Genomic DNA, 24209 nt, shown 5'->3' with positions numbered 1-24209 from the left:
ATATGACAGTAATCAGATTGCTTTGGACACACAGCAAACTCATATTTAGTCTAACCCTTCAGAGCAGTATCTGGCTGCTGTGGATGGTTTGTAGGTTAATACAGTATTAACAGCCACGGTGAGTTGTGGTCGGCTTTGCATGAAGGTGGTTCATTCAGCTGGGCCAAGATGTTGATGAATCATCATGATGGCCACTGTAATGTTTTTGTTTTTTCCTTGTCAGTACTGCTTTTTGTACATATTGTTGCTTATCTTGACCAAAAATGAAAATACAATAATAACCGAATATAAATTACCACTCTCTAATATGGGACCTTTAATAATGGGTTTATAAGCTGTAACTAATGGCTTTATCAATGGTAAATAAATCATTCATTAAAGCTTTTTAGATGTTGATGATACATTTACTGTATAAGCCATTAATAAGAACAAATTTTGGGTTGTCAGGTTGTGAAAAAATCCCTTTGTTTGACCATTTACGACCAACTTATTCATCAGTTGTTAATCGATTACCAACCAATTTATAACAGCATTATTATCATATAGAAAGTATAAACACCAGCCAAAGGGATTTCTCACAACCTGACAACCTAAAATATATGTTCATTAAGGGTTTATAACTGATGTGAAAAGCATTTGTAGATTATTTATTAACCATTTAAAAAAGTTACAACTTTTAAACTCTTTATAAATGGTGCCCTGTTAGAACATGGTACCAATATAATGATTAATAACAATAATCAATGTATTTTTAAAAAAGTTCAAGTTATAAGATCTGAAACATTGTCTAAACTGAATCATGGTACTACATCACACTGCACAAATGACTGGGACAGTAGCTGACATAACCAGCCTGTATGAGAGAGAGTTGGGAAGTATGTAGTGTTACAAACCTCAACAAGGCCTGTTGAGGTCTGCTAAAATGTTTTGGGTAGGACGAAAAAGCTCCGTTCTCCGTCCATCATCTGCTAAGAATAGCACACTAAAAAGGCAGTTATTAGGTAAACCTACCCTTTATGCAGAGGAATCTGCTGCTGTAGCTGTGTCTGTTAAAATATTAAACCAACTCTACATGCACAGCCTGTCAGGTAAAGAAGGGAGTGCTGAGTAAGGATAACAGCCTGTCTGGGAGAGGAGATTTCCCGGTCCAGTATCCTGCGACCAAGAGTGGTGTAATGTTACGGTGCAAAACAAAGTACAAATAAATTATGCCATGATTTTTCCCTTTGCAAGTGGAGATAGATACCCCTTTCCTGAGACTTGAGTATCCTTCCTAGAGTTTCCTGTACTCCCTTACCCCAATTACAGATCAGATCTACTGCAGCATCGGGAAAAATATTAAGCGTAAAGTTTCAGGCAATCTAATGCAGGCAACTGTGTCATTGATTATTTTTATGAGGGCGATTCAAACTAATTCTTAAGCTGAATATCATTATATTTCTGTCCCACCATACTGTATAATCCTATACTATCTAATCATTTCCTTGCACTAGATAGATTTTCTACTCAGTTTGATCATGATTTTGACTTCAGGCTCACTGTGAGTTCAGAGAAAAGTCTCAGAGCAGTGTGGTGCCATTAACAGTATACCAAGATTGTAAATCTCACATCAAGGCACAAATTTATATTGGGAAAGTTAGTTCAACATGTTCTTGCAAACATGTTTGATAAGGCTCCCTTAATTTTGTTTTTGTGATTAGAAATGTCAGGACATACCATCCCATTCTTGTCATTACTCTCTTGTGGACAAACTGTAGAATGGTGACACTGTTTCAAAACATGTATTACATAACATGTACTTCAATTTCTTGTCATTTATTGGCTGACATATACACCGATACCAGTATATCTGCAATAAGCTAATATTGGCTGATCAATGGGTCGGGCTTTAGTGTGCACAGTCGGTGATTGATTGACGTCTCCCTCACTTTCCTGTTAACTTGGTTGTACCTGTTCAAATCGGACAATAACAGTTACGCATTTATCCTAATTATTAGAACACAAAGTACGTCAGTGTCCCGTAATTCCCAGTGTAGCTCCGCTCACCTTCAACCTGAGCGGAGGTCCAATCAGACACAATAATTGTGTGGGTGTTCAGGACCTTTTACATGGCAAACATCCAAAAACTAACCTACTCTACTCTACTTTGTCTGACTTCTGGATTTGTTAACATTCTCTATACTTACATAAGCTGTGTAAATGTACATTTTGTACAGATACTTTATCTGCTCCTCCACTAGCCCTACATAGATAGATACACTGGAGTAAACAGGACCTAAAAATGTAGGTCAAGAGACCCAGGCAAGGTTAGGGTTAGATGGGAAAACAACCTTTTTCCTTTTACAAAATATGCCTTTTTCACAGCTGCCATTTTAACTTATTAGGAAAAGCACAGGTGTTACTAGTAACAGTAACGATGGCTCTGTTCTATACAAGCGTCACGAGCCAGCATGCACAATACAATGTAGCCATCATTAATTTTAATATTTACACATGATTTTCATTCTATGACATGTCAAAATGTCTTAAGCGAAAAAGGCTTATGTGATATATGTTAGGTCTGAAACAGCTGGTTAATAAATCTTTTGGTCAACAGAAAATAAATGAATGACAATTTTATAGACTGTAATTGTTTATGAAGGACAAATGCCAAAACATTTGCTGGCAGCAACTGCTTGAGCTGCAAAAATTTCTGTTTTAACATTGTACATTTAATATCTTTTGAGTTTTTTGAGAAAATATTCAAAAACATATATCCCTCCCCTTCTAAATTAATCATGTTTTTGTATGAAAATGGAAAAAGACGTAAAAACGGGGACTACTGGGTGCCCTTTACACAGTGACATTAGGTAACAAACACAAAGTCAAAGAAACTGAAGTTCCCTCTGCAAAACATCTCATATTCATCATTAATTATTGATTACAAGTTAACTCTGGGCGAGCCCTGGTAACCTACTGATTAAGACGCACGCCACATAATTGCAACATCCACGTTCAAACTCCAGCAGCAGACCTTTGTCACATGTCAACTCCATCTCTCTCCTCTTCGTTTCCTGTCAACTCTCTTCACTGTCTATGATAAAGGCATAAAAATGCCCTAAAAATATATATTAAAAAAAATGTAAAAAGAAAATGTCACTTAGCCCTTTTTTCAGTGCGATGTGCTGACTACACAGTACTTCATGTACAGCTACTGATCTAGGCAGTGGTTTTCATGAGTGTTTCCTTGGACAACATCCATAAGTGATACTTAAAAAGAGCAGCAGCACTTTTAAAAGGCCCCATAACACTGCAGAGTGAAAATCCCACGTGGACTAAACGTGATAATGACAACTGCTTCATCTCTAATCTGCATCTCAAAATCTTTTAAGCGATGTTATGTCATCGCTCCTCAGATTATGACGGACACCATGCAACTCATCCTGAGTCATCATGGTGTGTGCACATGCACTGACATGCATTTTCACTTTTGCGGGTACACTAGTTACTCAAAAGTGTACAATAATGAAAATAAACATACATGAGACACTGCTAAAAGATCCCTTAAAAGAAGCAATTTAGCAACCTTTTGGAAAAACACTATATATTATAATAGATTAGCATGCACATAATTTCTGTATCATTTCATAACATCAGATTTTCAATATAGCAATAACATAAAAATAACTTTTAGATTTAGAGTTAATAAATCTAAATAAAATAATTTTCAAATTGAAATATAGGACACATTATGCAGACAATCAAATAAGCATCTGTAATTAATAAGCACACAATGTGTTTGTCTGTAGATTCTTCAAATACTCCTAAAAAAGTGTTTCAAGTGGTTGAATGTAGACAGTTGTACCACAGGTTAAGTCAAGATATGACCTTTAGACAGTCTGCCAGCACTTCACAGCATCACAGTCATTATGTGAATTTAATCAATTGACTGACCCTAATCACAGCTTAATACATAATGTGTCAGGAGCAAAAAGTGCGGTGTGCAAGTGTCATATTCACAGTCTTACAGTGATTTTTTTAAGTGGTATGATGTGTAGTAATTATTTTTTTACGTGTTCCATAATTTATTAGTAGTTTCTCAGGACATTTCTTGGAAAGACCTATGCAATTTGGTAGGGAAAATGTGATGTTTGAGACAGTACACTTAGTAAGTAGCCACACATTTATTTGACTTTTCAAGAAATAATCAGGAATTCATTATATCATATAGTTTCATAGCTGGGTAGAGTTTATAAGCAGTTTTTGATTTCCAGAGGATTTTCTTTGAAAGAAATCATAATGACCAGATCCTATGCACCCCCCAAATAGGTACTACAGGGTATTATTTTTTAATTATTTTTTTTAGGAAATTATTAGAAAACTATGGGACATGTAAAATAAAGAGTTACTGTGACCAGATTTTTATTGTTTATAAGTTGAAAATTGTTCCATAATATTTGTTCTGTAAATCTGTTAACAGATCAGGAGAGGAGCCACAACTTATAATCGATAGATGATTAGAATCTATGTCGATAATATGTGCTGATTGGTACCACCGGAAGTGGTAAAACCTAATTTTGATGTCAAGTGTCAGTAGAGATTGACTTGTCATTTTGTAACTAATCAATACAGCATAGTCACATTGTGTCTAACTACATTAGGTTAGCCAACCAGTAACCAAAGGATTTCTGGTCTGATCCATAACACTGATAACAAAGTGTTCCAACTGCAGGCTGGCTAATTGTTAATCTGTAGTGACATCCATTTCGCTGCAAAGTGCCCTTGAGCGAGGCACTAACTAAAGCCTTGTTTGCAGCCAATTCACCAATTGTACATTAGCTGCAATCTAGCTAGCAACAGACACAGCAACTGTGCCAGTGTGTTTGTGTTCAGCTCAGCCTCTGACTGAACTCTGGTTCTTTATGTTTTTTCCTCGAGTCTCTCTCCTGTATCCTCTAGTCTCTGTACATTTCTGAAGCAGATTCATAAAGTCCCGGCATTGACAGATTTTTCATTCAAGTTGAAACATGTTCAATTCGCAACGCTTTTGTGTCTGATCACCTCTTTCCATTAACTTTGTATGCTAAAATTCACTTTTGCGTTCAGTCTGAGCACAAAGTTATAACCCACTATGACAGATCCTGCAGTCTTGACATCACAAAAGAAAAACATACACTGCATATAGGGACTGCTGTATTTGTAGGTAAGGAGGGATATGGAAAACAGACAAACTTCAGTTGCCTGTGAGACAACAACAAAATGTATGTTATGTGAATTCCCGTGGCACACATACCACAGAAACCTTTCCTTTTCTGCCCGTATTGCAGTTTAAACTCAGCTTTGACCTTCTTTATAACTGTTGAAGTATATAAGAGTTGCCACTTCTCAACTCATCCTGCTCACACACACATACACATGGAAGCGCAAGCTAGTCTGCACATAAATCAAGTCTTAATTATGTCACCTCTGAACTGCTCTCTCTGTACTATGTCTACTATGTCTCAGTCTGTTTGTTTTTTCTCTTCTCCTTGACCCCCCAAGCCCCTTTGTCTAATAGGAGAATGAGGAAGAGGAGGAACTGGAAACGTTGGGAGCGCCTTGGAAAGTTTCTGTGAAGTCTCAATGAAAGCATTAGAAGAGCCTCTCTAGTATTTGACTAAATGGCGAAGAAAGGGCGTCCGAAGGGCGAGAAGCCCGAAGCGCTCATCTCTGCCCTGCAGGCAGCCAACGAAGATCTCAGGTCCAAGCTGACTGACATTCAGATAGAGCTACACCAAGAAAAATGCAAGGTACAATATCCAAAGGCAGAAGTTTTTGAGATCATATTATTGCTCATTTTCAATGTATACTTAGTAGATTTAAACCTTATTTTCACAAAGTATTAAGTCATTTTGGCTTCTTAATTTTTTGAATGCCAGTCTGTAAGTTAAGGTCCCAAAACTATGAAATTTTAAATGGAAGCTTTACAGCAACCTTTGGACTCAACCAGTTGCACACATCTAAACAACGTCTCAAAGGTACAAGTGCATCTTGTGACATGATACCCTAAATAACACATTTACCTATAGATTTTCTGCTTGTGTTCAGTTAATGGTAAAGCGCTGTACAAGCTACTGGTGAAAAATTGTACTCTGTGTATTTCTACACTATAACATATTACCACATGGGTTAATGCACAGCTTACATCATAAGGCCTTGTAATGAAGCCATTGTAATGATGCCTTGTTGCAATGCACTTGTTAATATACATCTTTATGCCCTCTGTAGTTGGCTGATCAGGTTAAATATTAATGTTGACAGTACATGTTGTACAGAACAGCATGTTTTACTTAAGTAAGCTTTGTCTTACATGTACACATTTTCACACTTCTTCCATGCATTTTCAACTCTCTTTCAATCTTCTTACATGAGATCATCATAATTGTGATTTTATCAATGAACGATACAGTGTGGGAGAAATGTCATTCCGATCCCCAAGGGAAACCCAACTAAAGTAAAAATAGAGGTAAACCAGAGTCAATTGAAAAGTACTGACTGACATCTCCTTGGAGTACAGTAATAGGTATGTTAGATGTATAAAATAACCTCATTCCTCTCTTCTCTCTCCTCTTTCTCTGTCGAACAAGGTGAGCAAGCTGGAACGGGACAAGGTGCAGGAGGTAAAGCGAGTGCGAGAGCAGGAGCAGCACCGTCACACTGCCATGTTAACAGAGCAGCGGGCCAAGTGGCACGAGGAAAAGCAAAAGGAGCTCCAGGCTCTCAGGGAAAACCTGACACGGCAGCATGAGCAGGAGCTGGCTCGCCATGCCAAAATCAAAGACCAGGAGAACCAGAGGCTCAAGGCCGCTTTGAACGCCATGCGTGATGGCAGTGGGGAGAAGGTGAGGTTAAGCCAGGAGAGTGAAGCCGGTGTTTAATTTGAGACAGGGACAGAGGAGCTTGGCACAGGACAGGTTATTTTACAATTCTGCCAAGCAACATTAACACCCTTCCTCTTTCTCACCCTGATTCTTCAGGTGCGCACAGCACTGACCCTGGAAGCCAAGGAGGAGGCACGTCGCTTCTTTGACCAGGAGAGAGTGAAGCTCCTGCAGGAGATAGTAGAGCTGAAGTCCTCTAAGAAGCAGACCGATGAGGCTCTCAGTAACATGATCCAGGCTGACAAGATGAAAGCTGGCGACCTGCGAGTGGAGCACCAGCAGCACCAGGAGCAGATCTCCAAGATCAAGTGGGACTGTGAGAGGGACATCCGCAGACTGGTACACACGAAATACTTAACAAATGATTTATACTGGATATGATGAGTTGCCTCTGTTAATGGTACATCGGATACGTACACAGCGTGGGAATTGGGATGGAGCACAGTGTGGTAGATTTTATACCACCTACATTTCTGTTACATATAAACTGTGTGCAAGTTTGTTGTAGAGCTACAGGGCTACCTGGCCAACCTTTTTGTGGCTTTTGAAGTATAATTTCAAAGCTTGGGTTTCTATGTAAAAGGTTTTAAAAAAATAAGGATGCAAATACCCATATAAAAGTATGGGTCTGCTGCACAGAGATTTATGAGGTGTAGGTGACTACATGTGTGGAATTTAGGGCCACAACTAAATTGTTTGAGGTTTCTTTTGATGTTTTCAGTATTTTGCAGAGTAGGCAGTTGAGGGTCATTAGGGTCAATCCTCAGCTCATGTGGACACCAGATGTCCTTTTACCCTTATTATGAAGAGGCAGCAAACATACACAGTATACAGTGTATGAGACACCTCCTTTTTACATGTTTTGTATAAGATTTTCAGATCATTAACGTCTTCAAATTGTTCATCACTTATAAAATCATTGCTTATCTGGGTTATATTTAAATAGCAGCTATAATGCTGTGGTCACCTGTATACTGTTGTCTTTTAAGAACAACCTGACATATAGATTTCCATCAGTATTGATTAATTTTTTTTCTTGCAGTCAAATTAATTAATTGAATACTTTTTACAATAAAAATCAATTAATCTTTAAGTCCATAACATGTATAAAAATAACATTTCAATTGCTTATTTTGACTGGCAAACAGTAAAAATTACAAACAATCAAAAAAAATCCCAAAGGTATTTGATTTACAATAATGTAAATTGTCGCAAATTGTCACATTTGAGAAGCTGGAAACAGAGAATATTCGATATTTTTTATGTCAGTTTATTCTCAAAACAATAACTGTCCTTGTCTTTGTACTTTTGATGGTTACTTTTGAAAGTCCGCTACAGCAGAGTGGCATTGGCAATAAAAGTACCACACCTGGAATAAAGGCAAGTGATGTATCAGCAATTTCTTTACTATGTCTATTTCCTTCTCCTTCACTAGGTGGATGAAATCAAATCTAAAGACCGCACCATCTTTGCTCTGGAGAAGGAACTGGAGTCAACAGCAGGTTTCCTACAGAAGTTGCAGCTTCAGAAAGACGCTCTGGATGAGCAACTATTCCTTGTCAAGGAGGCCGAGTGCGGCCTGGGAAGCCCGAAAAGAGAGATTCCAGGCCGAGCTGGAGATGGAGCAGAGCACTGTGGCAGCCCGGTAAGTGATATGGATAGCAAGGAGAAGGTTTATGCTCTGGTCATTCATATCAAACATTAATATCAACCTATTCACATGAGAGAAACTTCCTCTTTGATTTGGGCCTTGTATACCACTACATAATTAAAGTGCCAATATGCCAGGTTTGGTTTCAAGGAAAAGATGTTTCTTCTCACAGACAAGGCTTATATTTAGAAAATCATCATGCTATGTACATTCTGGCATTACAGTCAAATAATCTAAAGTTCTGTTTTCTATGACATTCTTTAAATAATAATTTATTTTTTTTCGTTTGTGTGTGTCAGGACCTGAGGAGAAACCAGAGGCGCATTGCTGAACTCAACTCAACTATACGTAAATTGGAGGACCGCAATTCGCTGCTGGTCGATGAGAGGAATGAATTGGTATGATCAAATACTTCATTTAAAAGTGAAAGTCCTCCTTCTCTCTCTTCCTTCTGTCACTTACCTTCATCTTTCTACCTTTCCTTCTTCAGATCTTCCAGCTTCTGTCTCTTGCTGTCCACCTTCCTCATGTCAGTCGCAATGTAATGTATCCTTGTGTCCCTTTCTCCCACCAGCTGAAGCGAGTTCGAGAGTCGGAGAAGCAGTGCAAGCCCCTGCTGGACAAGAACAAGCTGCTGAGTAAGAGGAATGATGATTTGACCCAGACTATCCAGAAGCTGGAAGATAAACTAAAGAGCCTGGCCAAGGAGAACCTTGAGATGGTCAGCATCATATGTACAGTACATTTAGTATTTTTTAGGTAAGAGGGTAAGCAGGTGCTTTGATCTTAAAGGACTTTTGTCTTTCTGTTATGTGGCTGCAGAGGGAGAAAATCAGTTCCCATCCTCCACTAAAGAAGCTGAAGTCTCTGAATGACTTGGACCAAGCCCATGATGACCAGGAAATAGCCTTTCTCAAGCTTCAAGTCCTGGAACAACAAAGCATGATTGACGAACTGACAAGAGTATGTTTTTTTTTCTACATCCCAAGGATGAAAATTTGCATCTGTGTTTGAGGTTTCTTTTGATGTTTTCAGTATTTTGCAGAGTAGACAGTTGAGGGTCGTTAGGGTCAATCCTCAGCTCATGTGGACACCAGATGTCCTTTTACCCTTATTATGAAGAGGCAGCAAACATACACAGTATACAGTGTATGAGACACCTCCTTTTTACATGTTTTGTATAAGATTTTCAGATCATTAACGTCAAATTGTTCATCACTTATAAAATCATTGCTTATCTGGGTTATATTTAAATAGCAGCTATAATGCTGTGGTCACCTGTATACTGTTGTCTTTTAAGAACAACCTGACATATAGATTACCATCAGTATTGCTGCATAAATTAAATGTACTCATAACCAGGTCATCTGTGCAGCTTATTTTACAAATATAATAAAGTAATAACCTTAATGATCAGACCACAGATCCTGAGCTAAGGTTTGCTAACCACATTATCACCATTCAACTACTTTATTCTCTGGCTGCTGTGATAACCAGAGAATAAATTTGTGATCACTGGAAAGGAATGAAAATGATGCAAGGATGGAGCAGGATGAAGAAATAACGCATCATACTGCATGTCACACTTTTCAAATAAAAGTGACCACAAGTCAGGATCAGTGAATCATGTGCTTGATAAATAATCATTCAATATGATGTATTCAAGTAGATATCCCATGTTAAACTCTTTACTTAAACATAAAAATACTCTGTTCCTTAAATAACTTAATTCCATCAACATGATAACTGCTGTCTTCTTGTTAGAATCATAGCTTGTTTCAGTGTTATGAATAAATTGATTCCTTGGTTTGTTTTTTTTCTTCAAATTTAATTTTAAAAGAGAAAAAAAGTAGGATATGTGTAATAGTACAGTGGTGTGTTAACTATTTTTCTTTCCGTTTGTCTGTTTTTCCAGGACCGAGAGAAACTACTAAGAAAGAAAAGGCATAAAAGAAGTTCCAGGCCAATTAAGGTAGAAAGAATCTGTGGCTATTTATGTTTAAGTTCACATAGTTTTGTTTCCAGTATATAAAAGCAATAGGCAGATGGAGTATTCTTTGAAAACAAGACAAAATCTTGCAACACTTGCAAAGTGGTACTTAGTGTTTATTAAAAAAAAACAATATTTATCAAAAAGGCTAACCATTTCTACATTAATGGCTTTGTACGTAGTTAAGCAAGTCACTGAGTCTTGAGGAAGTAGAATCCCTTGAAAGTCTAAAAAACTTAACTCTTTACAGTTTAAACCAATTTCAAACTAGCACTCACATGTTGCCGATGGTAATGATAATGCCACAAAAGGTGTATTCTGCTATGTACAACAATATAAAAATAAAATTATCTGGGAAACCCAACATTGCAGACCAAAAGTTGTCACTTTAAACTGAGATGTTATCAGCCAGGCATAAAAATCCTTGGACACTGACCATCAGTGGTTGTTAGATCTGTACATCTTTCAACTTTTTTCTCTGCAGAGGCACATCGTAGTAGACACCTTCTTTGGGTATGATGAAGAATCTATGGACTCCGAAACGTCCTCAGTGGCTTCATTCCGGATGGACAGGACCCCTGCTACTCCTGATGAAGACCTGGATGAGGTGAGAAGTTGCCTTGTAATCATCGTATCACGAAGAACATTTACCTTCCATTCTTTAGTGTATCACTGTCACCACATTTACATTCACATCAATATCCTGAAATTATTCTATGTCAGACTATCTGTTTTAACTCCTCGACTTCCAGCATTGCCACCAAATCCATTCAGTTGCATCTAAATAGGGATATCAGTCCAATGCAACCACAGACTTTAACCTCTAATATGTTTGTGTCAAACAAGGGTCTAGCCAATGAGGAGTCTGAGCTGCGTTTCCGTCAGCTGACCAGGGAGTATCAGGCCTTACAGCGAGCCTATGCCCTGCTGCAGGAACAGAAAGGAGGCATACTGGACGCTGAGATGGAAGCCAAGGTACATATACACAGTGAGAAAATCACTTTCATTTTGGGTTTAAATAAATATAAATAATAATAAATAAAATACCCTTGTCAATAAGGCGTTTTGATCACCATCCAGTGAAAACAAACATCCAAATAGTCCTGTAATTTCCCTCATTAGTTATGTCTGAGGTAGGTTGAAGTAGGGTCATTGTACAGACATTTGAGACTTTGTGTCAAATGGTTGTGGGAATTGAGTTACACATAATTTGATTATCTCTAGATTGAAATTATATCCTAACACATGATTTTGAAAACAGCTTTATTATATAAGACTGGTCATTTCAGGACCATGTTTCATCTGTACTGCTCAGTATAACATTAAAGAGTAAGCAATAGACAAAAAACAAAAGCCAGCTTGGATTTCAATACAGTAGGTTGCCCTCTAGTGTAGTGGTCCTTAACATCTTTTGAGTACTGGACCACTTGTAATGAGCTGACATGCTTCAAGAACCCTTTCCTGAGAGAAACTATTGGCAACTCCCCCAGCTGCACACTTGTGACTCTTACAAAGCCACATTCAGATGAAGCCAGTTGTAGTTCTTCAGTTTTCCTGCTCAGAGATGAATTACAACTATTCCCTTGATAATTTGCTCATTTATAAAATATTTTAAGCGGTTTTCTTTCTAGGTGTGAATATTTAATTCTAATGTGACATAGAGAAAGAAAGAAGTGGTTCAGTAACAGGGATATTTGCAGCCCAAATGCAAATACGTAATGTAGGCCAGGTAATGGACCATGTTTTACAAGGACACAAAGCTTCATTTAAGGCTTCAGGGTTTTTTTTTCTTTTGACTTTTGGACATAACTATATTGTGTATTGGGCTGAGAGTACTGACACCACTTTTGATGGTGCACAGCAGTTGCACCAGTGTTACAGTGACAAAAGAATGAAGCTGATGTGCTTTCGTGACACAGTGACAGATCAATAATGACTGAATCGCTGTTTTGCTATGTTTCAGGCGCAGGAGCAGCTCCAAGCAGACATTCTCAGGTATAAGGCCAAAATAGAGGACTTGGAGAAGGAACTGACCCTGAAGGGACAGGTAGGACATACGCACACACATAAATGAAGCCACATGCATGTATGCATGGGTGTGGATGGACATGAAATATGCTGTATATGCTGTTTTTCATTTTAAGAAGCCTATCGATTACACACAAAAATACAACAAAAAATAAATTAAAAGATATCCAGTGAAAATCTTAATTCTTGAACCAATAACTTAACTCTATCTACATCTTAGGATCTTAACAGGGGATATCTCTTGAGACAAGATAAAGCAAATTATATTTTGTCTTTGTCAAAATAGCTGTGATTTAAAGCATCAACTGCCTCTTTTTTCCATCAGGACTCCAAATGGGTGGAGGAGAAGCAACTCTTCTTACGAAGGAATCAGGAGCTATTAGAGAAGGTTGCGCTTTTAAAACTTTCATCCAAGGTATCTGAATAAATTTGTGATCAAGTACTTCTTCCTATCTTCTTATTAATTCTTTCTGATGTCCAGGTGGAAAAGATGGACTCAGAGTGCAATCGGCTGCAGCAAGAACTCCAAGACTCCAAAGACCAGAATGAGCTGTTAGAGTTCAGGATACTGGAGTTAGAGGTGAGGCACAAAGATACACAAGCTTGACAAATGTTCCTGTGAGATGAGTCCAAAGCTCTTCCAAAATGTTTGTAATCTAATAAATGTGTCTTGTGAGGCAAACTGATCAGGCTGTAAGATCAAATATCATTTTACTAGCCGGGTTACTGGTCCAACAGTGTGAACCATTTTATTGGTGTTTTACTGAAATCCAGAAAAACATTTTAGTATGCTGAGAACACATCCTGACATCATTTTACAGGGACTCTGTTAGGTTACAAAACCAATGTTAGTCTTTCCAAAAGCTCCTGTCCGCATATCCATCACAGAAATAACCCCTTGATGATTAAAGGGAAGTCTCACATTTTACCGGTGTTTATTGCCATCCAAATTGTTTTTCATGCTATTATTTATGTCTGTTATGTAATAACAAAGTACAGTATAAAATAAATTAAGCCAAGATTTGATATTCCGTTGCAAATCAGATCTTGGCCACTTTTTGACGGAAAAAAAACAGCTGTTGTTGCAGTTTTGACAGAGCTATTCCCTGGCTACAGTGATCTCATAGTCTGGTTTCCTGGAGATCAGTCTCTCAGAAATAATATATTTTTGTAAAGGTACAGATGCGGAGCCATGACATAAAGTTGGAAGATGTAAAGACTATTGAGATTTAAAAAACTATACAGTGTGGCACTTGTTTTGCTGTTTTAATAAATCAATTTCCACTTCAAATGAAGGTCAGAGGAACTAAACTAAACTCAGTGTGCTAACTGATGAATCACTAAAGGACAGATTTCTATGTTAATCTTGCCTGTCAAGTCATCCACTCAGCTGTAAAGACAGGCAGCCCACTAGCCTGTCAGTCATGATGATAACTAGCTGACAGTGGTCTTTGTGTTCTGGCTGTGCTGCAGTGCAGATACTAACACATGCTTGTGAGGGCCAAAGCTGCCACCTAGTGAGTACAAAGGAGAAGGCATCACTTTACTGTCGATGTACTCATCAAAGTACTAAGGTGTACTTTTAAAACATTACAGTGATTTAACCTTAATTTAAATTAAAAGCTTTTAGGTTCAAGGTTTTTATTTCTCACATAGAAATCAAATACATTCCCTAAATGACAGTAGTGAAATGTTTTCTGTTGCATACAAGCTTGAGGTTTTTTAAAGTGGACACAGATCAAGGTACATGTATTTGTGCAAATACTGTTAAAAAAGAGTCTGTGCAATTGTGCAGAGGTATAATTATCCTCATTCAGTACTCTTCAGGCTGCTTGGGGAAAAGAAAAATTCAGTGTCTGACCTCAGTGGTAAAAGGCTGTAACCAGGGTGGTATCTGTACTTGGTGATGCCATTTGTCTAGAATAGTGGTTGGCATTTTCGTGGCTAAACAAAGCAAAGAGCACCAATGACTGACACTAAATCATCATCAATGAAAAAAATAAAGAAGTGACATCAGTGGAAACAATGATGGACTGAATCAGAGAATTTTGGGACTAGTTTGACAGCAGTAATGTGAAGGATTATCAGCAGTTAGTGGTTGTTGAAAAAGAGCAGAAGGGTCAATACAGCAAGAGCTAAATGAGGTTAATGTCAGAAAAAGAGAATCTCAGGTTGATATTTCCTTTCATTTCATCAGTGCTAAAGTAGTTATTTTGGTAACCTATAAGAATGTCATGAAAAATCTTGCGTGGCTCTGAATGTAAATATTCATTTATGCAGTTTGATTAAAAAAAAAGTAATTTTTCTGCAGATAACAGTCTAAAACAAGCCAGTAAAAGTGAAAGTACAGTTTCATCCAGGTCTGATTTGAATACAGAAGCAAAACAGACAGTTACACATGTTTTTGGCATAATGAAATGTGTATATCTGTTGTAGGAGCGTGAGAGGAAGTCTCCTCCATTCAACCACCTGAGGATACATCCCTTCTCTGAGGGAGTCAGTGCACTGCAGATTTACTGTATGAAGGAGGGTGTCAAGGTATGCAGAAGAATAAAGTCTCTGTTTTATCATTTTATTAAAAAAATACTCATAAAGTATCTTTTCTGGCCAGGTATCCCAGTGCAGTGCAGTACATGTGCCATAAATTGAGATGTTGCATGTTTCTATATCCCTTTTACACGTTTTTCATTTTAACGACCTTTATCTTTATATCACTCTTAAAAGAATAACACCACCTGCCGTCTTCGTATGAGATGACTGCATGTGGAGTTCCAATCACAAGATTGCAAACTCATAACATGTAATAAGTGGAAAAGAGTCTTGATTAAAAGTAAAAGCAGAAGGTAAATGGTTTATGTGACGCTCCTGACAGGTTTTTATTCTGTTTTCTTGACAGGATGTGTGCATACCAGATCTCATCAAACTTCTAGATATCCTGGGAGACAACGGGGTAACTCATGTGTAATTCAACATATCAACATATGATGCTTAATACAGGAACATTATTCATGAAAGTATTTTTTTTTCCTTTTGTATAGAACTTAAGGAATGAGGAGCAAGTGGCCATTATTCAGGCTAGCACTGTTTTGTCACTAGCAGAAAAGGTAAGTTTGGAGACTACATCATGGTTCCTTGGATAACAGTCATATCCACTTACATACAGACTTGTTTGTGCTGCACAGATTCATGTTTTGCTGTTTGTTTCCCTCTAGTGGATTCAACAGATTGAAGGGACGGAGGCAGCTCTTCACCAGAAGATGATGGATCTTGAAATAGAGATGGTGAGTGACATCAGTCTTTCACAGGAAAAAACATGTTTTAAAGGTTGTGAAACGGTAAATGTTAGCTTAGGTCAGGGGAGACATTATGTGATAGGACAAAAGAGCTACAGATTATGCTGGAAATCAGGCACACTACCATAGAGTGTTTCATCCAGTTTTAAGTTTACGATGTAATAAAAAAGGCCACATTGCACAAACAAAAACAAAAAGGTCCTTGTTGGTAACTCACTTTTTATAGTTATTACCTGTATAATACTTAGTCCTAAATAGTGAATCATCATAATAAATTAATCTCTCTAAATACAAGAACAATAAAATAGAATAAAAAACATTCCATTTAGTATTTTTGTCATTTGTGGTTAAAGGATAAGGTTGGCGATATTCTCTTGATATCCCATGAAAAGCACTAAGCAACAACGTGTTAGTCCGACTCACAAACTTTTCTGTCCTGAGCCCATTGATTCCTACTGAAGACATAAATCCTTAAAATGGGTCACAAGTATATACTTTTTTAAAAGGCTAAATGATATCCTAAAACAGCTGGCCACTGTAGTTTTTAGAAAATGTTGCTGAAATCGGATTTAATAGTGCATTTACAGGGTCATGGATTATCTATATTATTTAAATAATTCCATATCTATACTGTAGGCTTAATCACATGGGCTTAAATGTTGGTTTGAATTAAGTATTATGTTGTAACTGAGTAGCTAAAAAAACCTTTTTCTTCCTCCTCATGGACCCTGCCCTACACAATCTGTACAGGAAATGTTCTGTAAACAAAAAGGATATCTGGAAGAGGAGCTGGACTACAGAAAACAAGCCCTGGACCAGGCCTACATGGTAAGTGTGTGTTTGTTTGCCATGTATACATCGAGTTGTGGAGCCAAAATCTGTTCACCATCACAATGTTGAGAGTCATCTCCCATCTGGAGACAAATATGTGGGTCCACACAAGGTTTATCATTAAATTTCAGGTTAAAACTTGGTTTTAGGGTTGTGGTTAGAATCATGAAAAGATTAGGCTAAGAGTTGGGTTTAGGTATGCAGTAGTTATAGATAGGGTTATGTTTAAGCCTTCAGGGGATGAAGGTAAGTCAATACAGAGTCCTCATAAGTATAGTACAGTAGTACTGTGTGTGTTTGTATGACATTAAAAGTAATAACAACTCCTCTTTTCTCCCCTCGACAGCAAATCCAGGAGTTGGAAGCAACGTTATACAACGCCCTGCAGCAGGACAAGGTTCTTACATATTACAGCCATAATATTATCATTATTATTATTATTCATAAAAAATGATTATGAATTTGCTTTCAAAATGAATTCTCATGATCGTGCAAATCCCACTAATCTGAAACATCTGCACTATCTACACGGAGTCTTAATGACCTGTTTACATGATTTCTGGCAAATTAAATGTTATGACTGTGGCGTCTTTAAAATTATGAACATGAATTAAGAAAAGACAGGCCTCTAGGAAACAGAAGATTTCTAGAAGGCTTCAATGAATCTTATTCCAAGAAAGCTCTACAGATAGAAAAAGAATTTGCATTAGAACAATAAGACAAGAAATATTACCATGGGTTTTAAAAAAAACCTTCATGGTATCTACTCTGTCTGGTGCCTGTCTCCTTCCTGCAGGTGATAAAGTATGGTGAGCCTCTAGATGAGCTTCAGAAGGACGAGCTGCGGACGGCAGTGGAGAAGCTGAGGAGGCAGATGCTGAGGAAGAGTCGAGAGTACGACTGCCAGATCCTCCAGGAGAGGATGGAACTGCTGCACCAGGCGCACCAGGTCCGTCCATGTCTGTGAATCTGATAATAGAACTTTGTGTGAAAATAGGTTTGCATGTGAGAAACCTCTGTTGGCTGGAGATTTAACCCCTCTCTTTCAAAAGTAAATGGCATTTGTCCTAATCACCATTTTCTCTCTGAATGTTTGCAGAGAATTCGAGACCTTGAAGACAAGACAGAAATCCAGAGGAGGCAAATTAAAGACCTGGAGGAGAAGGTAGGCCATGTTTAATGTCTTTCTGTCGTGACCACATCCGACAATTACATGAAACTCATGATGAAATGATACCAAGTTTACAAGACTTTAAGGCTGTTGCTGACAGGCAGCCGTAATTAAGAGGATTTTTTCAGCTGAAAGCCTATGAACACATAAGTAATATTCCGTATGGTTTCATTATTGATACTGTATGTGTTTCCTTGTACGGTGAACCTGTGTGTTTCTGCTGTTACTAACACACTGTATGTCAAGTGTTCCTCTAATTCTCTCACTTTCTTTGTCCCTTCTTCATCTCTTTCTTTCTTTCCAGTTTTTGTTTCTGTTCTTGTTCTTTTCTCTCGCCTTTATCCTTTGGCCTTGAAGTCTTTGGCGTGTCCCGTAGCAGAGGTGAGTCCTGCGGGCTTTGAGTAGAACGCTCAAACCAGCACCCTCTCTCTTGTCGACCTCGGTCAAATATGTTCCTAGTAAAACAGAAACTGCACACTAAGTGTTTTGGCATAGTGCAGCGGCCAAAGTAAAAACTGGGAATACTCTGGGAACATAGCCTGGATTGGCCTTGACAAGCGCTCAGTCAAGATGCATTTCTCTAGTAACATTAATACTATCTGATAAGGGTTTCTGGCCTTTAAAATAAAAGTTTAGATTTTTTAATCATTTTAAAGTAATGTAATTTCATTCATCATACCCGTTAAATGAAAACAAATAAGAACAGATAGAAAATAAACTGTCGTAATTGAACTGTAGAAGCTGCATTGATATAAAATGAAAAAGACACTCTGCAATTCGTCTTTATGGTTAATACACAAAATATACTGTATGTCCAAATACTACTGTACTTAATGCTCACTTGACATTAATCCCTACTGGATTCAGAAAGGAAACTACAGACCCTCAACTGTACAATGGTGACATTTTGAGATGTTTCTCTACCTTTTGACCACAAGGGGGCTCAGTCCTTTCTAGAAGCAACAGTTATTTGACCCTGGTCTGCTCACCCTCTCTCCTACACATTTACTGGCTTCACCTTGCCTTCACTTAGAAATATTCAACTGTCATTCCTTCTTTCTCTTTACACTCTCAAAATCTTTCTACTTAATCATCCTTCAACATTTTCTTCAATATCACATAAGCATATCATTCGTACTTATTGAAAGGTTTCCAGGTACAGTAGCTGATATCTCAGGAAGCAAACAGTGCCATCAACATCACCACCTCTTCCCCTTCTTGTATATGTTGTTTGTTGTCACCTCTGAGCTCATAACCCATGTTTCTATGTGTCTCTGTTTTTTAAATTATGAAAACAGTAAACAGTCTTGCAGGAAAATTAAAATGTTGTTACAACTTAGGTGTTATATCAGCAATGACCTTTAAACCTGCATTGATAGATTTTAGATTTTTTAGCAACTTGGGGGCAGCACAACAAGCTGCAAAAACAACATTGACATATTATCACCTAATAAAGTTGTTATGGCTAAAATGTTAGCAGGAGGCACAGAGCAACATTGCCATTTATTTGATGTCATATTTCTGGCCCCTGGAGAATGCAAGTCCAGTATTCACTCTCCTTTTAACTCTCCACCAACTCCTAATATCTGGCTCTTTAGCTGCTGTTTGGTGCGGAGTAAGAAGCGTACAGAGCTTTTTCCCACTGAAAACAGCTGCCTGCCTCGGCAGGAAGTGACGTTGATCAGAGAGTTGAACCCAGACAGTAAAGATCTTGGCTGTAAAACCAAAGCGACAAGACCCTGAAATACCCCACAAATCTGAGAGGAAGTGCAGAGTTGGGTGATAATTCACATTACACATAAGCAACAAAAAAGAGAAATAAAAAAGGATTAGGTCACGTCAACATTTAGGGGGAATGCACTGTAATGATAGACTTGCTGAAACACTGCTAAATACAAACATAAAGATAAAAAAGATGATATCTTAAGATTAAGATATAAAAAAGATATAACAAAATGTTCAGTGCATGTCGAATTTTGTTCTAATTCTCTATGACTCCTGTCTCTCTGTGTTTCTCTCTCAGGTGGTGTGTCAGCTTGGAGATCTTGTTTGTGACTGCAGTGTTATTTATTTTCTGGACAAGTGTGGAACAATGTGCATAGCAGTGGCTGCAAATGTCATAACATCAGTGACTGCTGTCAGTATAGATGGACGTGTCGTTTGTTGGTCATGGACGTTCACACTTCAGATCTTATTCTTTTTGTTTTTGTGTTTTTTTAAATGGGGGTAGGGTTCTCAGGATGCTGCCCAGGATGATATTTTTTAGAGCGGTGTTGGACATTAAACGTCTCTCCAAACAGCTGCAACAACGACACACATTTAGAAAGACGCTCACAATAGACGCAGACACACACACCTATACAGTATGTACTTACATACAGTTTACCGACACGCATGCATACACAGATGCTTTGACAAATCCAAACCAAAGCCTGGGAAATGTTCTCTCTGCCATGCAGGGTAATAATATGTCATTCACCACCATTTAGCCACAGTGGGAATATAAACAGACAGAAAAACACATAGACAAAGAGGCAAACAAACCGCCAGACCACAGCTTCTCTTCTTTTTCTCTTCTTTCCTTTCCAAACCTGAAAGGACGTTCTTTGCGAATGCAACCTCTCGGTGAATAGAAGCGAGCCAACTCAGGACCCATGAGAGCGGAGGCCATTTGAACAGACTGGTCTCAGGTCAGATTATAATAAGGAACACTCAGGACATGGTGTCTTACAGGCTGGCCTGCCCTCGCTGTTCCCAGAATGGTGCTTACACAGACTGCTAGGACTCTCCTGGAAAAAAGACCTGAACTACACTGCAGAGACTAGTGTGTACAGACACTATAGCTGAACCGGGGATACAGGACGCAACTTCACTGGACACTGATAACAGACTTGAGTGAAGAAAGATAAAAAGAAGAAGAAAAGATCAAGTGTGAAATGAAGCTCTCTGATCCAGCTCCACTCAGTCTGGATCTCCACAGAAAAACCTACGGATTTTCAAACCGCTTCTTAATTTTTCTCAAAAGCCAGCAGACTGTAAGAGCTTTACTCTCTGGTTTTCTTGGTTTTTTTTTCTTCCTTTGTTTCTTTTTTACAGCTCCCACCACTCAGATACTGTGTCCCAAGATTTCCACTGAGAAAACATCCTAATTCTGTACTGTAATATATACACATTTGTTGATATGTACATGTGTCTGAATTATTTCATGTAGTCTCCCCCTTATATTTCTGTGAATAGTTGCCGTTTTCTTTTAACTCTCTGAAGCAGCTCGAACAGTTGATGTACTTGGCAGTTTATGGATGACTCAAATGGGGTATAAATTGCTCTGATATATTGTAGTGACAGCTGCAAAGATGAACTTTATTTCCTTGGAAATTATAACTGAAAAATCATTGGAATATGAATGTGGAATAACAGAATATTTGCCTCCCCTTCCTCTGTCTGCCCTCCTTATCACCTACAGTATGTTCCTTATTCTTTCTGTTGAAAATGTATTGCTCTGGTTGACCAGCAGGGGGTGCTGGTTTCACCTGAACAAGTTTCGACTACTCACCCTTTAAAGTTACATGAACTTTTAACAAAACTGTAAATATTTTCAGACTACCTTGCAAAGTCTACCTGGTTGGTTTCAATTCAGATCTAACAGTTATGTCATCAGTAATTTCTTATCACACAAAAAATGGGCAAAAGCTAAATTCATATGACTGAAAAGACAGAAAAAAAACAACTTCCCCCATTTCTCTCTCAAGAATACTGTAGGTTCTCTCTCTACCCTTCTTTTGTACTAACCAAAACTTCTTTGATACTAACGGCCCTCTTTTACTAAACACTATTTAGGCTATTACTTCCACCAAATGAAACAGGAGAAAGTTAATGGAACACTACACCTACTCTACGTCTCTCCTGTCAAGCTAACTCTGCCCAGTCCCTGCAATATTTACTAGCTGACCGTGCTTGTTCCCTGTGTACCTGAGCTAATGTATCTGCCATCAGACCATCCCTCTGGCTCCATTCACAGGTCTAGCCTCTCTCCAGCGTCACATTACATAGCCAACAGTAACTACGACCCACTTCATTCACTTTAACTTACCGAGGGGAATGACTGAGACTATTTTTGTGCAAACTCAGCTAACTAGCAGTTGCCTTAAATGCACTTTCCCCCTTTTTTCGCTTGTATGTTCCTTTTTAACAATTATTTTTTCAGGCGGTTGATATTATCATGTAATGTAATGTATATTTTTTTTGTTTTTATTTCACAGAGGATCTTTTTTTTTATCTTTACCCCCGTCTGTCTTCCAACGAGAATTTAACCCCTCCTACTTTCGTCTAGATTATTAAATAAACAGAAAAACGAGTAATGCTGTAAAAAATAAAAATTTCATGGCCTTTGACCTTGAAGGATAAATTGTCTTCTTTTCACATCTTTTGATAAGGGGTTTTTATGTTGAAGGTGAGCATTTTAAAGCGTCTGATAGTTTCTTCAATGTTAATTTTCTTCCAAACCTCCCACTCCTTTCTACATCCCAACTCCACAGTAAGTTCACACAGTTTTCAATTCCATAATTCCAAATTCAATAAATTTGAGTCTTCTCTGCATTCAAAGTTAAAGAGTAATGGCTGCCACAAGACATTTTCACAGATTTTTTTCTTATATCTTTCTTTGTCACATGTACAATTTACTCTTTAAAGAATTATATTTTATCCATTTTGACTGACTTTAAAACATTTTGTTTAAAATTAGTAAGATACAATATGAAGAAATTTCGTTTATACTTATTACTTGAGTCCTATTTGTTATCTTTTTGTTTTGACAAACAACTCACCACACAATCCGTTTAGTAGTTGTTCTGGAGCTCTCAGTCAATATAAAGTGCTCAGAGAAATGGATTTGTTTTGTCAGCTGCTGTTTCCATCATTCTTATGGTTTCTTTGACAGTTGACAACATATTCATTTTCCTGGAGCTTTCAGTTGATTTACAGTGCTGCTGAAGAAGATCATGTGATACAATTAAAATATGCAGGATAGCTGCTAAATGGACATTGTGGTGAGATTATTTTGTCTACTACTGTTTTCAAGGTCAAGAATGATCTTTCATTCATTCACCACTGTTATTTAATCTGGCTTTTTTCTCTGTGTATCTAGTTTAATGCTGACTTCAGTCAGCAGCTGTCATGAGTTGTCCTGCCTGATGCAGTTCTAATCGAGCATGTTAACTTATTGCTCTGCTTGCTGTTCATGTCACAGAGAGGGAAATAGGCTTTGAGCTGTGGCTGGTGTTGCTCTGCACATGTTTCACTCCATAATCAATGGACAAATATATCAGGGGTAGCTAGTGTACACCCTGTGCTGTTACAGGTCAATAATATTCTTCAAGAACCACATACAGTATGTTTATTGCAAAAGACATTATTTATCTGTGATATTTAACAGTTTTTCATAAATTTGCTTGGTGTTATGAACCAGTTTTAAGACTTGTAGTATATTACCAGAATGATACTATAAAACTTCTCTGCACTGAAGCAATGAAAGTTACAGTTGTCTCATAAGCTTGTTAAACACTGGGCTTTCCCACAGTTTTTTTTTTTTTACCAGCTGTAAAGAACACAGAACAGAGTCAGTCCAGGATAACAGTCTGTCTTTTCACTTTAGTTGTGACTGTCCCTGCCAAGCCAGACAAGAACAGGAGTTCAAGCCAGGTTTTGCTTCATTTTAGACCAGCTCTGCCAAAGGATGTCTGTCATAAACGCACTCTTATCTGTTCTCCTCTCACCACTTACATAGAGGTCACTGTCAAAGGTTAGTGCACTGCCTTCTAAAACTGATCATTTATAGGGGAAATAAAGTTTTAAATGGAACAAAAGCTGCATGAAAGGAGTTAGTATATGTTATTTTTTCTTTCTTGACAATCTACAGTTAATTCTGCATATTTCTTGATTCCTGAACACATAATCCTTGATGACATACAGTATTTCTTGTGTGGAAACAGAAACAGCTTACTCTGCAGAAAATGTACTGGTGAGGCTTTTCCAGCAAAAAACTATTTGAACTCAGAAAAGAGTGGACGGTTGAAAGCCCATATTTTAATTATGGGCCATTCTGGATGACTTGAAGCCCCCTCTAAGAGATACAAGATTGAAATGCCTGACAGTACATCCTCTTAGGCTCTTTAACCTTATTTCAGCAGCAGCTGGTCAGCAGGCAAACCAGCTCAGGCGGATGCAGCTGCCCAGTCTGCTGTGTTCAGCTGCTTAGCAACACTGACTTCATGGCTCATACTCCTATTAAACAGAGACTGGTAATTGATTTGTTGGTTTTCATCTCCAGTGAAAGTGAAGATTCACTTTG

General features: G+C 37.9%; 1 protein-coding gene across 2 annotated transcripts in view; it reads left to right on the top strand.

Annotated features, from left to right (window-relative positions):
• Window positions 1-22254, top strand: part of jakmip2 (janus kinase and microtubule interacting protein 2) — a 29029-nt gene extending 6775 nt beyond the window's left edge. The window contains exons 2-24 of one of the 2 annotated variants that reach the window (XM_067608527.1): window positions 5521-5768; window positions 6606-6860; window positions 6996-7238; window positions 8335-8544; window positions 8850-8948; window positions 9125-9271; window positions 9373-9513; window positions 10466-10522; window positions 11025-11147; window positions 11387-11515; window positions 12504-12587; window positions 12894-12956; window positions 13050-13148; window positions 15005-15106; window positions 15465-15518; window positions 15607-15672; window positions 15781-15849; window positions 16612-16689; window positions 17039-17089; window positions 17489-17641; window positions 17792-17857; window positions 18168-18244; window positions 19887-20017. In XM_067608527.1, coding sequence (XP_067464628.1) covers window positions 5640-5768; window positions 6606-6860; window positions 6996-7238; window positions 8335-8544; window positions 8850-8948; window positions 9125-9271; window positions 9373-9513; window positions 10466-10522; window positions 11025-11147; window positions 11387-11515; window positions 12504-12587; window positions 12894-12956; window positions 13050-13148; window positions 15005-15106; window positions 15465-15518; window positions 15607-15672; window positions 15781-15849; window positions 16612-16689; window positions 17039-17089; window positions 17489-17641; window positions 17792-17857; window positions 18168-18218 — 2469 coding nt within the window. In that variant the 5' untranslated portion in view covers window positions 5521-5639 and the 3' untranslated portion in view covers window positions 18219-18244; window positions 19887-20017. Of the gene's footprint in view, window positions 1-5520; window positions 5769-6605; window positions 6861-6995; window positions 7239-8334; window positions 8545-8849; window positions 8949-9124; window positions 9272-9372; window positions 9514-10465; window positions 10523-11024; window positions 11148-11386; window positions 11516-12503; window positions 12588-12893; window positions 12957-13049; window positions 13149-15004; window positions 15107-15464; window positions 15519-15606; window positions 15673-15780; window positions 15850-16611; window positions 16690-17038; window positions 17090-17488; window positions 17642-17791; window positions 17858-18167; window positions 18245-19886 lie in introns of both variants that reach the window. The other variant, XM_067608526.1, reaches the window with a different exon arrangement.
• The last annotated feature ends 1955 nt before the right edge of the window (window positions 22255-24209 follow it).

This window comes from Thunnus thynnus, chromosome 13 (genome assembly GCF_963924715.1).
Source record: "Thunnus thynnus chromosome 13, fThuThy2.1, whole genome shotgun sequence".
Taxonomy (NCBI): Eukaryota; Metazoa; Chordata; class Actinopteri; order Scombriformes; family Scombridae; genus Thunnus; species Thunnus thynnus.
This window is presented reverse-complemented; position numbering and strand designations above follow the sequence as displayed.